This window comes from Brassica oleracea, chromosome C4 (assembly GCF_000695525.1).
Source record: "Brassica oleracea var. oleracea cultivar TO1000 chromosome C4, BOL, whole genome shotgun sequence".
NCBI classification, from domain to species: Eukaryota; Viridiplantae; Streptophyta; class Magnoliopsida; order Brassicales; family Brassicaceae; genus Brassica; species Brassica oleracea.
This window is the reverse complement of record NC_027751.1, coordinates 40,479,676-40,494,630: the sequence shown is the minus strand read 5'-3', so window position 1 is coordinate 40,494,630 and position 14,955 is coordinate 40,479,676. Positions and strand designations below refer to the sequence as shown.

The 14,955-nt window shown below is 32.4% G+C and overlaps 1 protein-coding gene and 1 pseudogene across 1 annotated transcript; one reads left to right on the top strand and one right to left on the bottom strand.

Moving 5' to 3' along the window:
* Window positions 1-4,464: 4,464 nt before the first annotated feature.
* Window positions 4,465-5,864, bottom strand: LOC106340234 (peroxidase 17). Its single transcript, XM_013779114.1, has 3 exons — window positions 5,578-5,864; window positions 5,313-5,504; window positions 4,465-5,232 (listed from the first exon to the last, which is right to left on the bottom strand). Exons 1-3 carry the CDS (start codon window positions 5,779-5,781, stop codon window positions 4,639-4,641), a joined length of 990 nt encoding a protein of 329 aa, XP_013634568.1. The 5' UTR covers window positions 5,782-5,864; the 3' UTR covers window positions 4,465-4,638.
* Window positions 5,865-12,533: 6,669 nt separating this feature from the next.
* On the top strand, window positions 12,534-14,911 carry LOC106338891 (annotated as a pseudogene).
* Window positions 14,912-14,955: the final 44 nt, after the last annotated feature.

Below are 14,955 nucleotides of genomic sequence, written 5' to 3'. Positions count from 1 at the left end.
CAAAAGCAACACACACTCGGGAACTCTCGGATTTCATCAAGCCTATACACAAGCAAGAAGCAGTAGACAACGAGATCACTCACAAAGAAGCTTGAATCTGCAACATACCTCAAAGAGATGGTTTATGTCAGAAAATATTTGAGCTCCAACAACTTTGTTTTCACACAATTCAAAAGCCTTTGCTTTGATCTCCAACAACTTCCAATGATATTTGCTTCGCTGGAAAACAAACGCAAGCTTCTCGTGTTAATAGGAAAGAGTACCAAACAAATCAAATTCAACTTTTCGATTAGGAAAGCTAAGCTAAACAAATCAAATTCAACATTCAATAGAGTTGAACAAACAACATAAATGAATATGTAAAGTAGAAATCAAAATCAAAAACCCTAATTTCAAAATCCCCAAATTTTAAAGAGAAAACTCTAATTTCAGAAACTTACATCGTGATTTGTGTCCGATTTTGAGAGTAAATAGTGTGACGGTGGTGGTTCTGTGCGATTTTTCTCCGGCGGCTTCTCAATGGAGACCTCGGTGTCGAGAGAGGAGGAACAAGATTCCTATTCGCCGGATCTTCGTCTGCGTCGTCGGAGATGAAGAGAGTCCAATTCGCCGGAGATGATGGAGGCGCGGTGAGGGTTTGAAGAGGATCGCCGGAGACGATGGAGGCGCGGTGAGGAGAGTATCGCGAGAAATGAAGAGACATAAATCGATTTCTTTTTTTATTTTTTTTATTATTCATTATAACACAAGGGTAGTAGTGACATTCTACCCTTTAGGCCTGGGTATTTTAACCTGGACCCGAAGACCCGAACCAGAACCGACCCAAAAATACCCGACCCGGAACCGAACCGAAAATTTACAATTACCTTTTGGGTCTAAATTTTTTTTATCCGAAAGAACCGGAACCGAAAGGAACCGACCCGAATAGACCCGGACCCGAAAAGAACCGACCTGAATAGACCCGACCCGATAAGAATCGATTTGTACCCAACTTAAAAACATGTATATCTAAAACTATGATGTTTTTGTGTTCAATTTTATATATATTATTTTATGATTCAGTTGAAATATATTTTGTTAGCAACATTTGTTATTATTTTTTAACATTTTTTAAGTAATATAAAGCTTTAAAATGTAAAATTTAGAGTTTAAAAATGTTTTATTTTAAGTATTATAGTTTCATTTAAGTTATTTTGTAAAATTGTAGATATATATGACAAATATCAACTAAATTTGATGGAATTGGGTATGTCATGTTCTTTTCAGATCCTAAATGCCCGAACCCGATCCAGACCCGATATGAACCCGGAAAATTACGGATATTTTATGGATATTTTAATTATAGACCCGAACCGACCCGGACCTGAGAAGAACCGATCCGAAGCCGAACTGAAAATTTCTAAATACCTACTGGGTCTAAATATTTAGGACCCGAAAGATCCGGACCCGAAAAGAACCGCCCGAACCCGATCCGATGACCCGAACGCCCAGGCCTACTACCCTTTAATGAATGTCATATATGTGATTTTCTTCTTTTAAAACTATTTTTGAGACAGAAACTTCAGAAGTGCTATTTTGGAAAATTGCCCTAAAATATATAGCAAACATAACTAAATAGATTATAATTAAAACATAAACTGATTTGAATGAAGTCAAATGAAATCAAAAGAATCAAAGGAGTATATTATAATTGTTTACTAAAATTTCTTTAAAAATATAGCTTAGAAACTGTGAGTATATAAACGCCTTATAAACACCATATAACACTGTATAATTAAACAATGTATTTTCGTTCGTCCAAACCATCACCGTATTATTCTACCATATAGTAAAAACCAGTATAGTGCACTACTGAATAGCGTATGGTGTATATACGGCCATACCAACTGTAGTTTAGAACACTGGTCCTTAGTACTGCAGATTCCAATGTTATTAGCTTAACCGTCTTTGTGGGAAACAGTATGTTTCAATTCTCTTCTCTTTTGTGTTTAGCAGTAAGCAAAACTAAATAATTCAGAGCAAAATATAAAGTTGTCTTATATAACAAGCTTCTCAGTGTTTTCCTTATTTACATGAGATTTGCTTTTAGTTTTACTTTTTTATTCTTTTTTAGGATTATGAATCGCGTTCGTAAGCTTATAAATAGAATTAGGACAGCTCTTCATTATTAGACACCTTTGAGAATTCAACAGCCTTAGCTAGCAACGTATTCTCCTCATATATAATAATTCAACGTATAGAGTATATATATACTCCTTCCCAAATTCATACAATCATGAATAGAAAAGAAACTTTACATATTACATCCCAGTTGATCTCAGTCTTATATACGCTCCTTTGGCCATGAACCTAAGTCTCGAGGGATATGCATCTATGGGGTTTTGTATTACTTAGGTTTGAATCTGAGGATAGTTAGCTTTGATATTAGGTCTGAGAGATTCAAGCTAATCAGTGCAAGATGCTTTGATGGTTGGATTGTTTTTAAATTGATAAACTATATAGGTATATTGTGTGGGATCCATAGGCGGTATGCTTCCACTGGTGGAAGATGTACAATTGAGTTGTGTATGTGTGTTTTAGAGGATATCGAGAAACAAGAATGGTTGGAATATTTACACTTTTCCGGAGGATAAATCTTCAGTATTTTCATTGTTCGAGCGATCGCTGCTGGTGAGATTGTTTTGTCGGGGGACTCTACATCTAAACCGTTTTATGTTTTCTACTCCAATCTTGAAAGGGACAGTCTTCAGTCTGTTGAAATCCAAGGTAACCATGAAGCCTTTGAGATTAATGACAATAGAGTTTACGTCTCCATAGACCACATAGAGGATGATAAGATTAATAGTATGATGAAGAAAACATATATGCTGCTGCAACATCTATAAGGCCACCAGAACAGATGCGTAAACCCACAAGAACACCAACACCATCTGAAGCACAACTACAACAAGATACCTTTTTTGGGGGTATTCTATTACTCAAGCTTGACAAACTAGATTACAAGTGTCTTTTAGATGTTGATGATGATGAAATTTGGATGAGCTTTATCACTCCATTGGCTTAGTTTTTAGTTCTTGTTATCATGTCCTAATTGGAGCAATAGTTTTTAAAAAATAATAATTAAAAGACCTTTTATAATAGTATTTGTTTTCTCTCTGACTTTAGTTTTTACATCTGTTTTTAATCCCTAACTTGGACAAGTCTCATAAGAAAATTTTGATAGTTCAAAGTCAACAACTGTAATAACTCGCATGTCAAATTAGAACACACTAAGTCACTCTTCGAATCATAAATTTTGCTATTTTGATAGTGTGAAATGTAAAGTAGTGCTTACCAGAAATTCTATTGGTTTAAACAACACATTCATCATTGACTTAGGCTCCTCAAGTTTCAGTAATCAGTCACATGCCTTATTCAAAAGACAACTAGAATTTATGTCATAGTAGAATATGACAGTGGCTTATGTAAGAGATTTCCCGGGAGGAAACAAAATCAAACCTTAAAAATGTAATTTGAAATCTACATTTTTATTCGGTTGAAAAACAATGGTTTAGATAGTCGTTTAATACTTGCTTCAGCGATAATTTGGATATACATAAAGCTCTAAAGACTTGATTAGCAGAGTATTATCACAAGTATTATGATCTTTATTATCGAATCAACCATTTTTTTATAGTATTTAGATTAGCATTTAGATGATGCAAATGCTTTCCTTTCATACAAAGTTTTTGGTAGAGTATTTGCATTTCGAAAATATAAAATTTTTAAAAATTGTTTGATACAATTAATTTATTTTAACTAATAATATCACAAAATTATATTTATACCTAAAAATATATTATTTTAAAAAAAATTATATTTTTTTAAAAAAATATTAAAAGAATAAAATTATTCTTTTTCAAAAAAATTAAGTTTTGCAAAAAATTAAAAGAAAAATTACAGGTTCAACCGACATAAAGAAAAATATAGAAATATACATTGGAAATTATCTTAGTCAACCCTCTGTAAACCAAAACATATGCTTGTTTCTATATTCTTTATTTTGGGTACTTTTTGACGGGTATTTTAAGTACCCTTTATTTTTTTGTTTTTTGTTTTGTTTTTTTCTTTTTTTGTAAGAAACTCTAAATTGAAAATTATCCATTAAAGATTGTGCAAGGTTAGTAGAAATTGTAAATTTTAATTTGTTGTTGTCGAATTAAGGATATATATTATTTTGTTGTAATTGTAGATTTTAATGTTATAGAATTTTGAAGGTAGGTTTGAAAATTTTAATAGTTAGTATAATCTTATAAACCTAAAATATAAGTGATCTATAAATTTTGTTTATTTTACAGTAAAAAACAAATTAATTCTTTATAAATCTGTATAGAGAAGAAAAAAAAGTGTGAAAAGACTCTGTACCACTTGCCAATCAAACTCATTACAGTTCCTTCCATACCAGAAGATACTCTTATATTTTTAGCATAATCTCTAATACAGTCTCTTATTTCATCTTCACTTTTATTGATCTAAAGTTGCAACTGCAGCTTAAACAGTGAGCACTTTGGAGGATCAAAGAATCATGGCATGTAAGTATTTAAAAGTCTTGCATCTTTAGAAAGTAATAACATCTCTCTTTCTGTCTCTCTACTAATTTCAAGAGACAGGCAATACATCATTATGCCTTCTATTAACAACCCTACAGTTAGACCTAACCTCACCAGGTCTCCCGGATTGCAAATCACCCAGCTTCACCATCCCTTCTGCAAAAGCCCTGAAGAACTCACCTTGATCCTCACTAAACCTTTTCACATACTCCCTCGTCTCTCTACTCGTGTAAAGAGTCTGGTCAGAGTTAAGAAACCCTCTCCCTGAGACCAAGTCTTTGAAGTACTGATTATCAAAAACATATGGTGTTGCGTCTAGATCTCCGGTCACGTTCTCGTCTCCACCCAAAGGACAAAGCTTGTTAAGCTTCTTCTTGTAAACCGGTTCGATAACTGGATCCGGTTTACCAGAACCGGATTGGTTGTAAAGCCTAAACATGATAGAAAAACACCGACCTTGACCAATCGAGTGTGACCCAGATAAAGCCACCATGTCTCTGACAGAAAGATCAAATCTTTTGAAGAGATCAATCAAGAACGTTGCGTTTGCTCGTGGACTCGGCATTATATCGTCTGAATCTTTTTGACTCGCTGTTAAACTGTCTTTCCTCCCTAGCTTCACTTCCCAGTCCGGTCCTCCTGTCTGGTTTTTCCACAAGAACCAAAATTACATAACCGAAAAAATCACTAAACCGGGAAATTTGATGAGTGAGAGATTTTTACAAGAGCAACGGCGTCACGAGAAGCCATGATAACGATGTCAGCACAAGAAACAGTAGCTGGACAAGCTTTCTCTAGAGCTTCTTTAATGTAGTCAACAACTTCGAATGATCTAAGTGAATTGATGTTGGAAAGTGATAGTTTTTCACCAAGCATGTTCGGTGTGTCGTCAAGCAACACAGACGCGTCACATCCCTAGAGAGTCACATACACAAAAAAAAAATCAGAAAAAAATCAAAAAGAGAGAGAAAGATTCATTGTGGTTTACATTGACGAAACAGTCGTGAAACTGGAGACGCATAACGGAAGCGACGCTTCTTGCTTCCTTAAACATGGCTTTCTTCATTTCTCTTCTTACTATGGATTCAGCTTCAGGGCATGTTTCGCTGTAGAATCTTGGTCGCAGAATTTCTCCGGTGACCACTGTCAAGAGAAGTAGGTGGAGGATGAGATGGGGATTGAAAAGGGACATACTTCTTTTTTCTTTTTTCTTTTAATTTTAAAATCTCTTTTTTTTTTCTCTGTGTTTGGTTTTCAGTGATGGAAGAAAGAAGAGACTTTGTTGGTTTATATAAAAGAGTTTGTGGTGGTTTTCGAGGATGATTTCTAATTTCTGGATGCTTTTCTATAAATGGGTTTTGTGCAAGTGTGGTGGTGAGCTTCCAAAACATCATTTTTTTCTATCTAATTTTAATGAAATCATTCATAACGTATACTAGTATTTGGTCACAATGGTTGGCTGGTAACTAATATTACTTAGTCACAATGTATGGTAGGTAATAGTCATTATGGGAATTATTATTGTATATTATTTTCATATATTACAGAAATTGATTTTTAGGTCTTTTGTATTTTTAAAATTGGTGTTTTACTTTACATCATGTATTGTATCAAAAAAATTCAAATATAAAAATATAAATAACATGATTTATTGAAAATAAATAAAATTTAAAATTAATTGAAAAAGTAAATATAACTTATTATTATATATGTGAAAACTTAAAACATCAACCTTTAAATACTCAAAGTATTCAATAGTAAAATCTAAAAAGGTTAAATGGCTAAAATAACTATTTTCCATCTTACTGAACTAGTTTTAAAATAGTTAAAAAAGTGGGAAAACATTTTCTGTTTGGGATTACAAATGAAAAATAATAAGTAAAGAAAATCTAAAAGGAGTATTTTCCATTTGTAATTTGAAAAGCAAAATTTTCCTTTATGTGTCCTTTTCTAGAGGAATTGATAAAGAACTGATTTATATTTTTTCTCGGATTGATTTGTTTTCAACAAACACACTAAGACTAGTTTTTTTCCTCTCCCTTTTCTGCTAAAAAGCGCTTAGCAGACAAACTACTGAGGTACACAATTGATATTACAATTTCTATAACGTATAATATTGAACAAATGCACTTCTTTTTGTTTGACAGAAAAATCTAAATTATTATAAACTGTTTTAGTTATCCAAACCAGGAGAATATAGTCGACATATCAAAACTGATGAAAAACTGTGTGCACTGCGTTTCAAAATGTCCGTCTTTGAAGAACAATGCACTTCATATTATTAATTTTCAGAATTTATTACTATTTGCATTGATTAATCAATAAACTTGATATGTAACGTATAGATAATATGTAACGTATAGAGATCAATGCTAGTAGTTAATACTATTCAAACCAACCTTCGAGGGGATTAACATTTCAGCATAGTCAAAAACATGAAACCGACATGAAACCGACACGTGACTGGTGTGAACCACTTTTGTAGGCCATATGATATCATGTATAATTCAGAAAAAAAAGTCTTCGGTATCCAACAGTAATTCCGGTCAATGTTCATCCAATCAAATAGTGTAAACACATTTTATTTATAAGGTTGATGCCAAAAAAAAAAAAAATTATAAGCTTTCAAAGGTCATGAAGAAGTAAAGTGGTTTCAGCTTTAAACGCCACTTTTGACTTTGTAGAAGGGAATATAAACCTTATCCTTCTAACAGTTACGTACTATACGTTGGGTTGGTAAAATTACTCAATTATAAAGTACATATATGCGTTGAAGACTCGAAGCACATCTAACATGCTGAAGGCAACATCCATTAGTCATTATTAGGGATATATATCCACGTCGAAAATTCTAATGGATATTAAGTAATATATAAAGGGTTAGAATCAATCTACTAATCACCAATTGGTGTTAAGTTGGAAGCACATAATAAACCCGAATCTAACATGGTATCAGAGTCCAGATCATAAATACCATAAACTTCTAATTAAAATTAAAATTAAGATTAACCCTTCCGACCGGGTATAAAGGTCGTGATTAACCCTTCAGACCGGGTATAAAGGTCGTGATTAACTCGTTCGACCGAGTATAAATGTCCTAAAGTTTCGAGATTTCTGGCCGATAACAGCCATCATCTCGAGGAGGGATATTAGGGATATATATCCCACATCGGGAATTCTAAGGGACATTAAGTAATATATAAGGGGTTATGGCTAATCCAATAATCACCAATTGATTTTAAGTTGGAAGCACGTAATAAACCCGAATATAAGGTCATGATACGTTAGAAACCCTCATATATCGCGATAATAACACTTCCACAATTATCAAACTATAAATCTTGGTCATGTATAGACTAAACAAAAGACCACATTTAATTTAGCAAAATAAAGCAAAAAAATAAACAATAATAATTGGAGAGGTGAGTGATTGGGTGTCGTGAGATAAGACGATTGTTGTGACAAAAGGGGGCAATAATTTGAGCCATTGGTTCGTATTTCCTGCAACCGAACAAATTGCGCTTTTTTAGTATCATTTTCTTAAACTATTTTTATTTACCAGCATCCTTCAAAAGTGACTTTAGACCAAAAAGGAAAAAAAAATCCTTCAAAAGTGACTGACACTAAAGGTAAGTCTTCGTCATCATGAATTCACGACTTTCCGTTCGTGGGTTCTGAACTTCCAATACGCTGCCGTTTGGAGATATTATGATGTCCCTATCTTTAGTTGTAACTGAGGACAAACAGTCATAATTAATACATATTAATACATATGACTCGGAGGTATATAGGCCGTGTTCGTTTACATGTCACGGGACCTGTGATCGCAGATCGCAGGTTGTTGTTCGTTTTGCTGTCGCGTAACATGCGACCTGCGATTGGTCGCAAGTCGCAAGTCGCAGGTTGTTATTCGTTTTGATGTCGCGCGACTGATCGTGCGACCAGTCGCGGGTTCCCATTTAAGTCGCCCGAAAAAACAGCGACTAAAAATTAAGAAAATTTTGATCGCGCGACTGGTCGCAGGTCGCGCGACACGTAAACGAACATAGTTTTAGTCGCAGGTCGCAAGTCACAAGTCGCGCGACACGTAAACGAACGTAATCTTAGTCGCAGGTCGCAGGTCGCAGGTCGCGCGACACGTAAACGAACATGGCCATAGTTTCCTAAAAAACCCTATAAAATTCGAAATCAGCAAATGGAACGCACATGAAGGCCACTAAATTTGAATTTTTACCAAACCAATATACGGAACTTCTTATCTATTAAAATAGAAGTCATGATGTGATTTTTTATTTAGACCACTCCATGAAAAGTTGCTTAAATGTTTTTTTTTGTATAAATATTTGAATTATTTGAATTATTCTAAAACTAATTAATCAAATAGATATTCTTTTATTTTCTCTAAATTTTCATCATAAATAAAATCTTTTCATATCTTTATAAAAAATAAATATAAATGTATTATTTCCCTAAAAAACCTTTTAATTAATTTCGTATTAATTTAATATATATATATATATTTTCATTTTTAATTAAAACAAACATTTTCAATATTTAATTTATATCGTATTTATTTAAAATATAAATGTATATTTCATTTTTCACTAAAATAACCTTTTAAATGCCTAATTAATTTTGTATTATGATTAAACTCATGTACAATTTTGTATTAAATTTAAGATATTAATTTTATTTAACATTTTCAATTAATATTGGATCCCTAACATATATAATTTATCAATTTAAAAATGTGTACCATATGATTAAAACTATGCTATCAATATGAACAATCGGTTTACACATGCTATTTTGAAAGTATAATCGATTTGTGTTATTAAATATAGTGATCGATTTAATTTTATATTTTAATAATAGGAATATATGAATACTTTGTGAACATAAACGTAATCATTCCTATTTCTATATAGACCAATTTTATATATTATTCATTAATGCAATTATTTTTGTACTATTTTTATCTTTTGCCATTTTGAAAGTGCAATATATATTGTACTAATTTATGTCATTAACTTAAAAGACTGAAAATAATATTTCATGTAAATATGATTACTTTCAGTATGTTCATTGCCAAATGTAATGGCAGGTTTAAATGTTAATTGTATAACGTGATGTATAATAGATGAAAGATTGTAAAAAGAAAAAATTATCGCAAAAAAATTCATTGCAAATAATCCACGAGTTTTGGAGTAACGCAACCAAAAGATAAAAATCTAAATCACCAATAGAAAATATAATAAACTTCAATAAAACATAGATAATGCAGAAAAAATACAGATTTAAACTGACAAAAACAAACATAATACACTACAATTTCCGGTTCAATAATTTAAATGAAACAAACGTTTTATAAATTAGACTTAGTATAGGTTATTGAGTCAAATATTTAAATCATACAAATAATTTGATATAACATATATGTATGGCCAAAAACCTACAATAATGATTAACATATATGTATGGCCAAAATTTAAAATACAAGTATACCCTCAATGAAATATCTAAGTTAGTGTTAAATTATGTGTCATTTCCCACAAATATAACAAAATGCTAAAATGAAAAATGTCACTGACAAGTTAAAGCAATAAATTAAATTATTGTATGTGAACTGTAAAATTATATTGTTTTAAAATGTAATGTTAAAATTATATATCAATAATCATGTAAAACAAATATTTATGGTATAAAAGTTAAAATAATTATCCGCACGGTTGTGCGGATCAAGATCTAGTATCAATTAAATAATCACTAACTATTGCCACCACGTTTGAATTCATTAATGTCAAATTCATTTTTACTTGAGTAAGAAAAAAAATTCTTTTTATTTCATTGATTTGGTTTCAATTCAAGCTCTCGAAACTACGTACTGACATGAGTTTTTACCTTAGTTTTTTGTTACTGCAAAAATGTAATCAATCGCCTTGTATACATGACAATTGCATGTATACTCGACTTCGTACGATCAAACTTCTATAAATTAATACTCGATAATTTAATAAACACTATAAATTAATAAATTTTTCTGGTCCCAAGTTATACCTTTGTAAAATTCGATAAAATAATAAGATAATAAAACTTTGAAAACTCTTAGGTAAATACATTGTTCCATTAGTATCATAAATTAATAATTATATATATATATAATTAGTATAATGTTTATATAAACATAAATGTATTGTTTTTTCTCCTTTAAAATGAACATCATCCATATTTTTCTTTGCATTTCAATGTTTTATCTTACTTTATTGAATTGCATATAAAACACATTGATGTTCTATGGCTTCCATAGGTAGGCTTCAAATGGGTAACGCTGATAAAAAAATACAGATCAAGCAGAATAAATACAGATCATGCAGATCAAACATAACAAATACATATCAAGTTAATTAAATGAATTATTGTATTGAAATAAATATTTAAAAATTTAATGAAAACTAAATATCTAAAATAAAACTTATTGTAAACAAAATAAAAAATATCACGTTGATAAAAATAAAAATAAATATCATCATTTCATAATTAATTGAAACATAGTCAAAATTATTTTAAACATAGTAAATTCTTTTATAATTTACTGAAGTTACTAGGAGTGTCCAATTTGGATATCGGTTCGATTTCGGTTCTTTTTTTTTTGGTTTTTTTTGGTATTTTGGTTTATAAAAAATAGGTACCATATTTAAACCATATCTACTTTGGTTTGGTTCGGTTTATATACCGTCGATTTTTTTTATTCAGTTTTATACCAAAAATCATAAATATATGAGGTAACTTCATAAATATAAAAAACTAATTAAACACAACGAAAAAATACTGCATATATTAAAATATAAAATTAATTAAACAAAAGATAAAAAAATGCATGTATATTCATAATATATATAAATATTAGGTGAATTGTTAATCACATGCATGAATTTATAAACTAACTTACATAAAAATATATATTCAATTAATTAAAATATAAAAATACAAGCATGCATAAAAATTTTGTAATTCATTAAAGAAAAAAAATTAAAATGTACATTGATTTCCAAAAATAAAAATTATTATATATAAGACAAAAAAATTACAAAAATTTATTTGCTAGAGAAAAATCTTATTTTATTAATGTAAACAATAATGTGAAGTGTTGTTTGTTTATAGGCAACACATTGAAAAGAAAAAAAATTAAAAATGTACAGGGATTGGGCTTCTGCCCCTCGCCACCCACTATTTTTTTCTTTTCCTGCATGCCAGAATAATAACACATAAAAATAATCTGCAAGCAGCACATCAATATTTTATTATTTCATTTTAGTTCTGCAATTTATTAGGTGAATGGACAGCTTATGCAGTCCAATCTGCGTATAATTTCCTTCTCCTTTTCTCCTGTATTTATTCCACTTCACATTCAATACCGTAATTTCATTACTTTAAGATTTATCAAATAAACTAATAAAAGACGCGAAATCTAACTCTACAAAATTTAACTAGTATACAATATTGTGAAATCGAAATTTCTTCTTTAAACGTTGAAAATAATTTCTAAGAAAAGGAAAGTTTCGTTATATTTCGCCATTGTAGTGGCGCTGTTGGCTAGCGTCTCATATCCTGAGGTAGAGAGTTCGAAGCTCTCTCACCCAATTTAGTTTTCCTCTTTTTTAAAAGAGTTTCCAAGATAGGTTTGATACATGATATAAAGCCATTGCCTTTATATCCTAAGAATCTCGCTTGGCATTCAATTTTTTTCTCGGAAGGAGACTAGGATAAATAAGATACTCGAGAGGTACCTATTTCACTAAACATTTTGAATGTTTTTTCGTTACTCTGTTTTTTTTCTTTCTGTATGGTTAAAGAGATTGTGTATTAGCACATGATGGGTTTTTTCATTGGTGTTTTTTTTTCAGGTTTAATGAATTTCTGAAGTTAGAAAATGAAGTTGGAAACATGACTAGGCAGGAAGCTGTTAGCATGGTAAGAATAAGATAGCTTACTACTCTCTTCTTCTAATAACGTTGTTTTGTCTTTCGTTACTAACATTTATAGAGCTGTTGTAGAACGCAAGTATAACGATTACGCGGCCGATTACGATCTGTGTTCAAAAATTAGAGCTGCGTTCCAAAAAAAAAAAGAGACGCTTTTAATCATATTTATGATCACTCCGAGTCTGACTGATATTGTTTCACTTAATTACATGCTAAATACTTATCTAGTGATGATGTCTTGAGGCGAAATACAGAGAAGAACTTAGCAAGTTCCAAACAATATCCATATAAATATTTCAATAAATAGAATGGTTTTCAAGATGTTTTATTTGACTTGGTACAGAAGAGTTACGTTTGCTCTGATCATATGGTTTCTCATACACGTTAAACTTCTTTGTCTTGCATTTAACACAATTTATCATGGACGCCCACATTATAATATATGAAATTAAATAATTGACAGTGTGTTGAAAATTTGAAATGAAAACCTAATCGCCAAAGGAGGATAGCCGGAAGAAACTTTTTAAGGTTGTCCATTTCCTGTATACTTATTCAGTAACTCTTGACATATGCCCCTTCACAATTGACGAGTTCACACGGGCATTTATTTCATGATAAGGACTCTTTGCTCCTTGGTAAAATTCATCTTTCCCTGCTGAAGTTGCTTCTGGTTGATGTTGAAACGGAGCTGCAAAGGGGATCTTTTTCAACCTTGAGTATATCATGCAAGTTTCTAGCCCTGCTACAGTCGGTGGAGAGCCAAATTCTTATTCTTGATATGTGGAAGGATTCATTAAATTCTCTTACATGGGCGGAGATACTGCGTCAGATATTGGTTGCAGCTGGTTTTGGTTCTGTAAAGCGGGCTGGTGGTCAATCAGAGGAACTAAGTAAGGAAAGGAGACTCATGAAAAAGTATGGCCTCCGTCTTGGAACATTAAAGGGTGAATTATTTAGAATGCTTAACGAGCAAGGAGGCAAAAATGGCTTGAAAATATCCGAGTTAGCTAATGCAGCAGTAGAGGTTGCTGCGCTGAATCTTGCAACTGCATCAGAAGAAGAAGGAGAGCGTTCAATATGTTCAACGCTGGCAAGTGATATTACACTTTTCGAAAAATCAAGAGAGCATCATCCTCTAATCAATAATCATCCACGCGTATCATGGGTCCATGGAGGAGAGCGAATCGAAGAGCTATCTAAATCGTCTGATTCTCATCCAGTTGATTCATCATCAATTGTGGGGGCTGCTTTTGCAAAGCTCGCTGGAGATAATGTTCACCCTATGCAATCTGTATACCTTGGTTCTGACCGTAGGTTCAACAGGTACTGGCTTTTCTTAGGCCCATGCAACGCAAATGACCCTGGTCATAGATGTGTCTACTTTGAATCTTCTGAAGATGGTCACTGGGAAGTTATCAGTCACAAGGAGGCTTTGCGGGCACTGTTGTCAGTGTTGGACGATAGGGGTAGACGGGAAGCACGGCTTATTGAGTCATTGGAGAAACGAGAAAGTTTTCTCTGTCAAGCCATGCATGTTAAGAAGAATTGATCATGTAGTCAGAGAGGACAGTTCTTCTTCACCGGTTTCTGATATAGACAACAACAACAACCTATGTCTGAATGAGATTTGCCTATTGTGGAGCCTTGTTCAGGAGTTTGATGAATGGATATGGGATAAATATTATCTTAATCTCAATGCTGTTATAAACACAGCCGAAGATCCTACCTTGATACACTTACTAGGTGTAAGAGTTGTCATGATTTGTATTGGAGAGATGAGAAGCACTGTAAGATTTGCCATGCTACCTTCGAGCTTGATATAGATCTTGAAGAAAGATATGCAATTCATGCAGCCACATGCAACAGGAAGAATGAAGAGAGTAGTGATTCATTTCCAGATCACAAAGTTCTATCTTCCCAGTTGCAATCACTAAAGGCTGCAGTGTATGCCATTGAGTCTGCAATGCCCGAAGATGCTTTGATTGGTGCATGGAAAAAGTCAGCTCATAGGTTATGGGCCAAAAGGCTTCGACGAAGCTCAACGCTGTCTGAAATTACGCAGGTGATTGGCGACTTTGTTGGGGCAATCAATGAAGATTGGTTATGGCACTTTGGTGAGGAGGAGGAGCATTATAGTAACGCTTTAATGGGAGAAATTATAACTAGCTTCCCTTCTATGCCTCGAACAACTTCTGCGATTGCTCTCTGGTTGGTAAAACTGGATACCTTGATTGCTTCTTATGTGGTGGAAAAAGCTCCTCTACCTGAAGGGAATCAATTGAACAGGACCAGGAAACACAAGTAGGTGAACGTATAAGCACTAGTTGTAGCTCTCATCACGGAAGGTATGTTTTGTTCCTGCATTAAGTGACTTTTTGATAAAA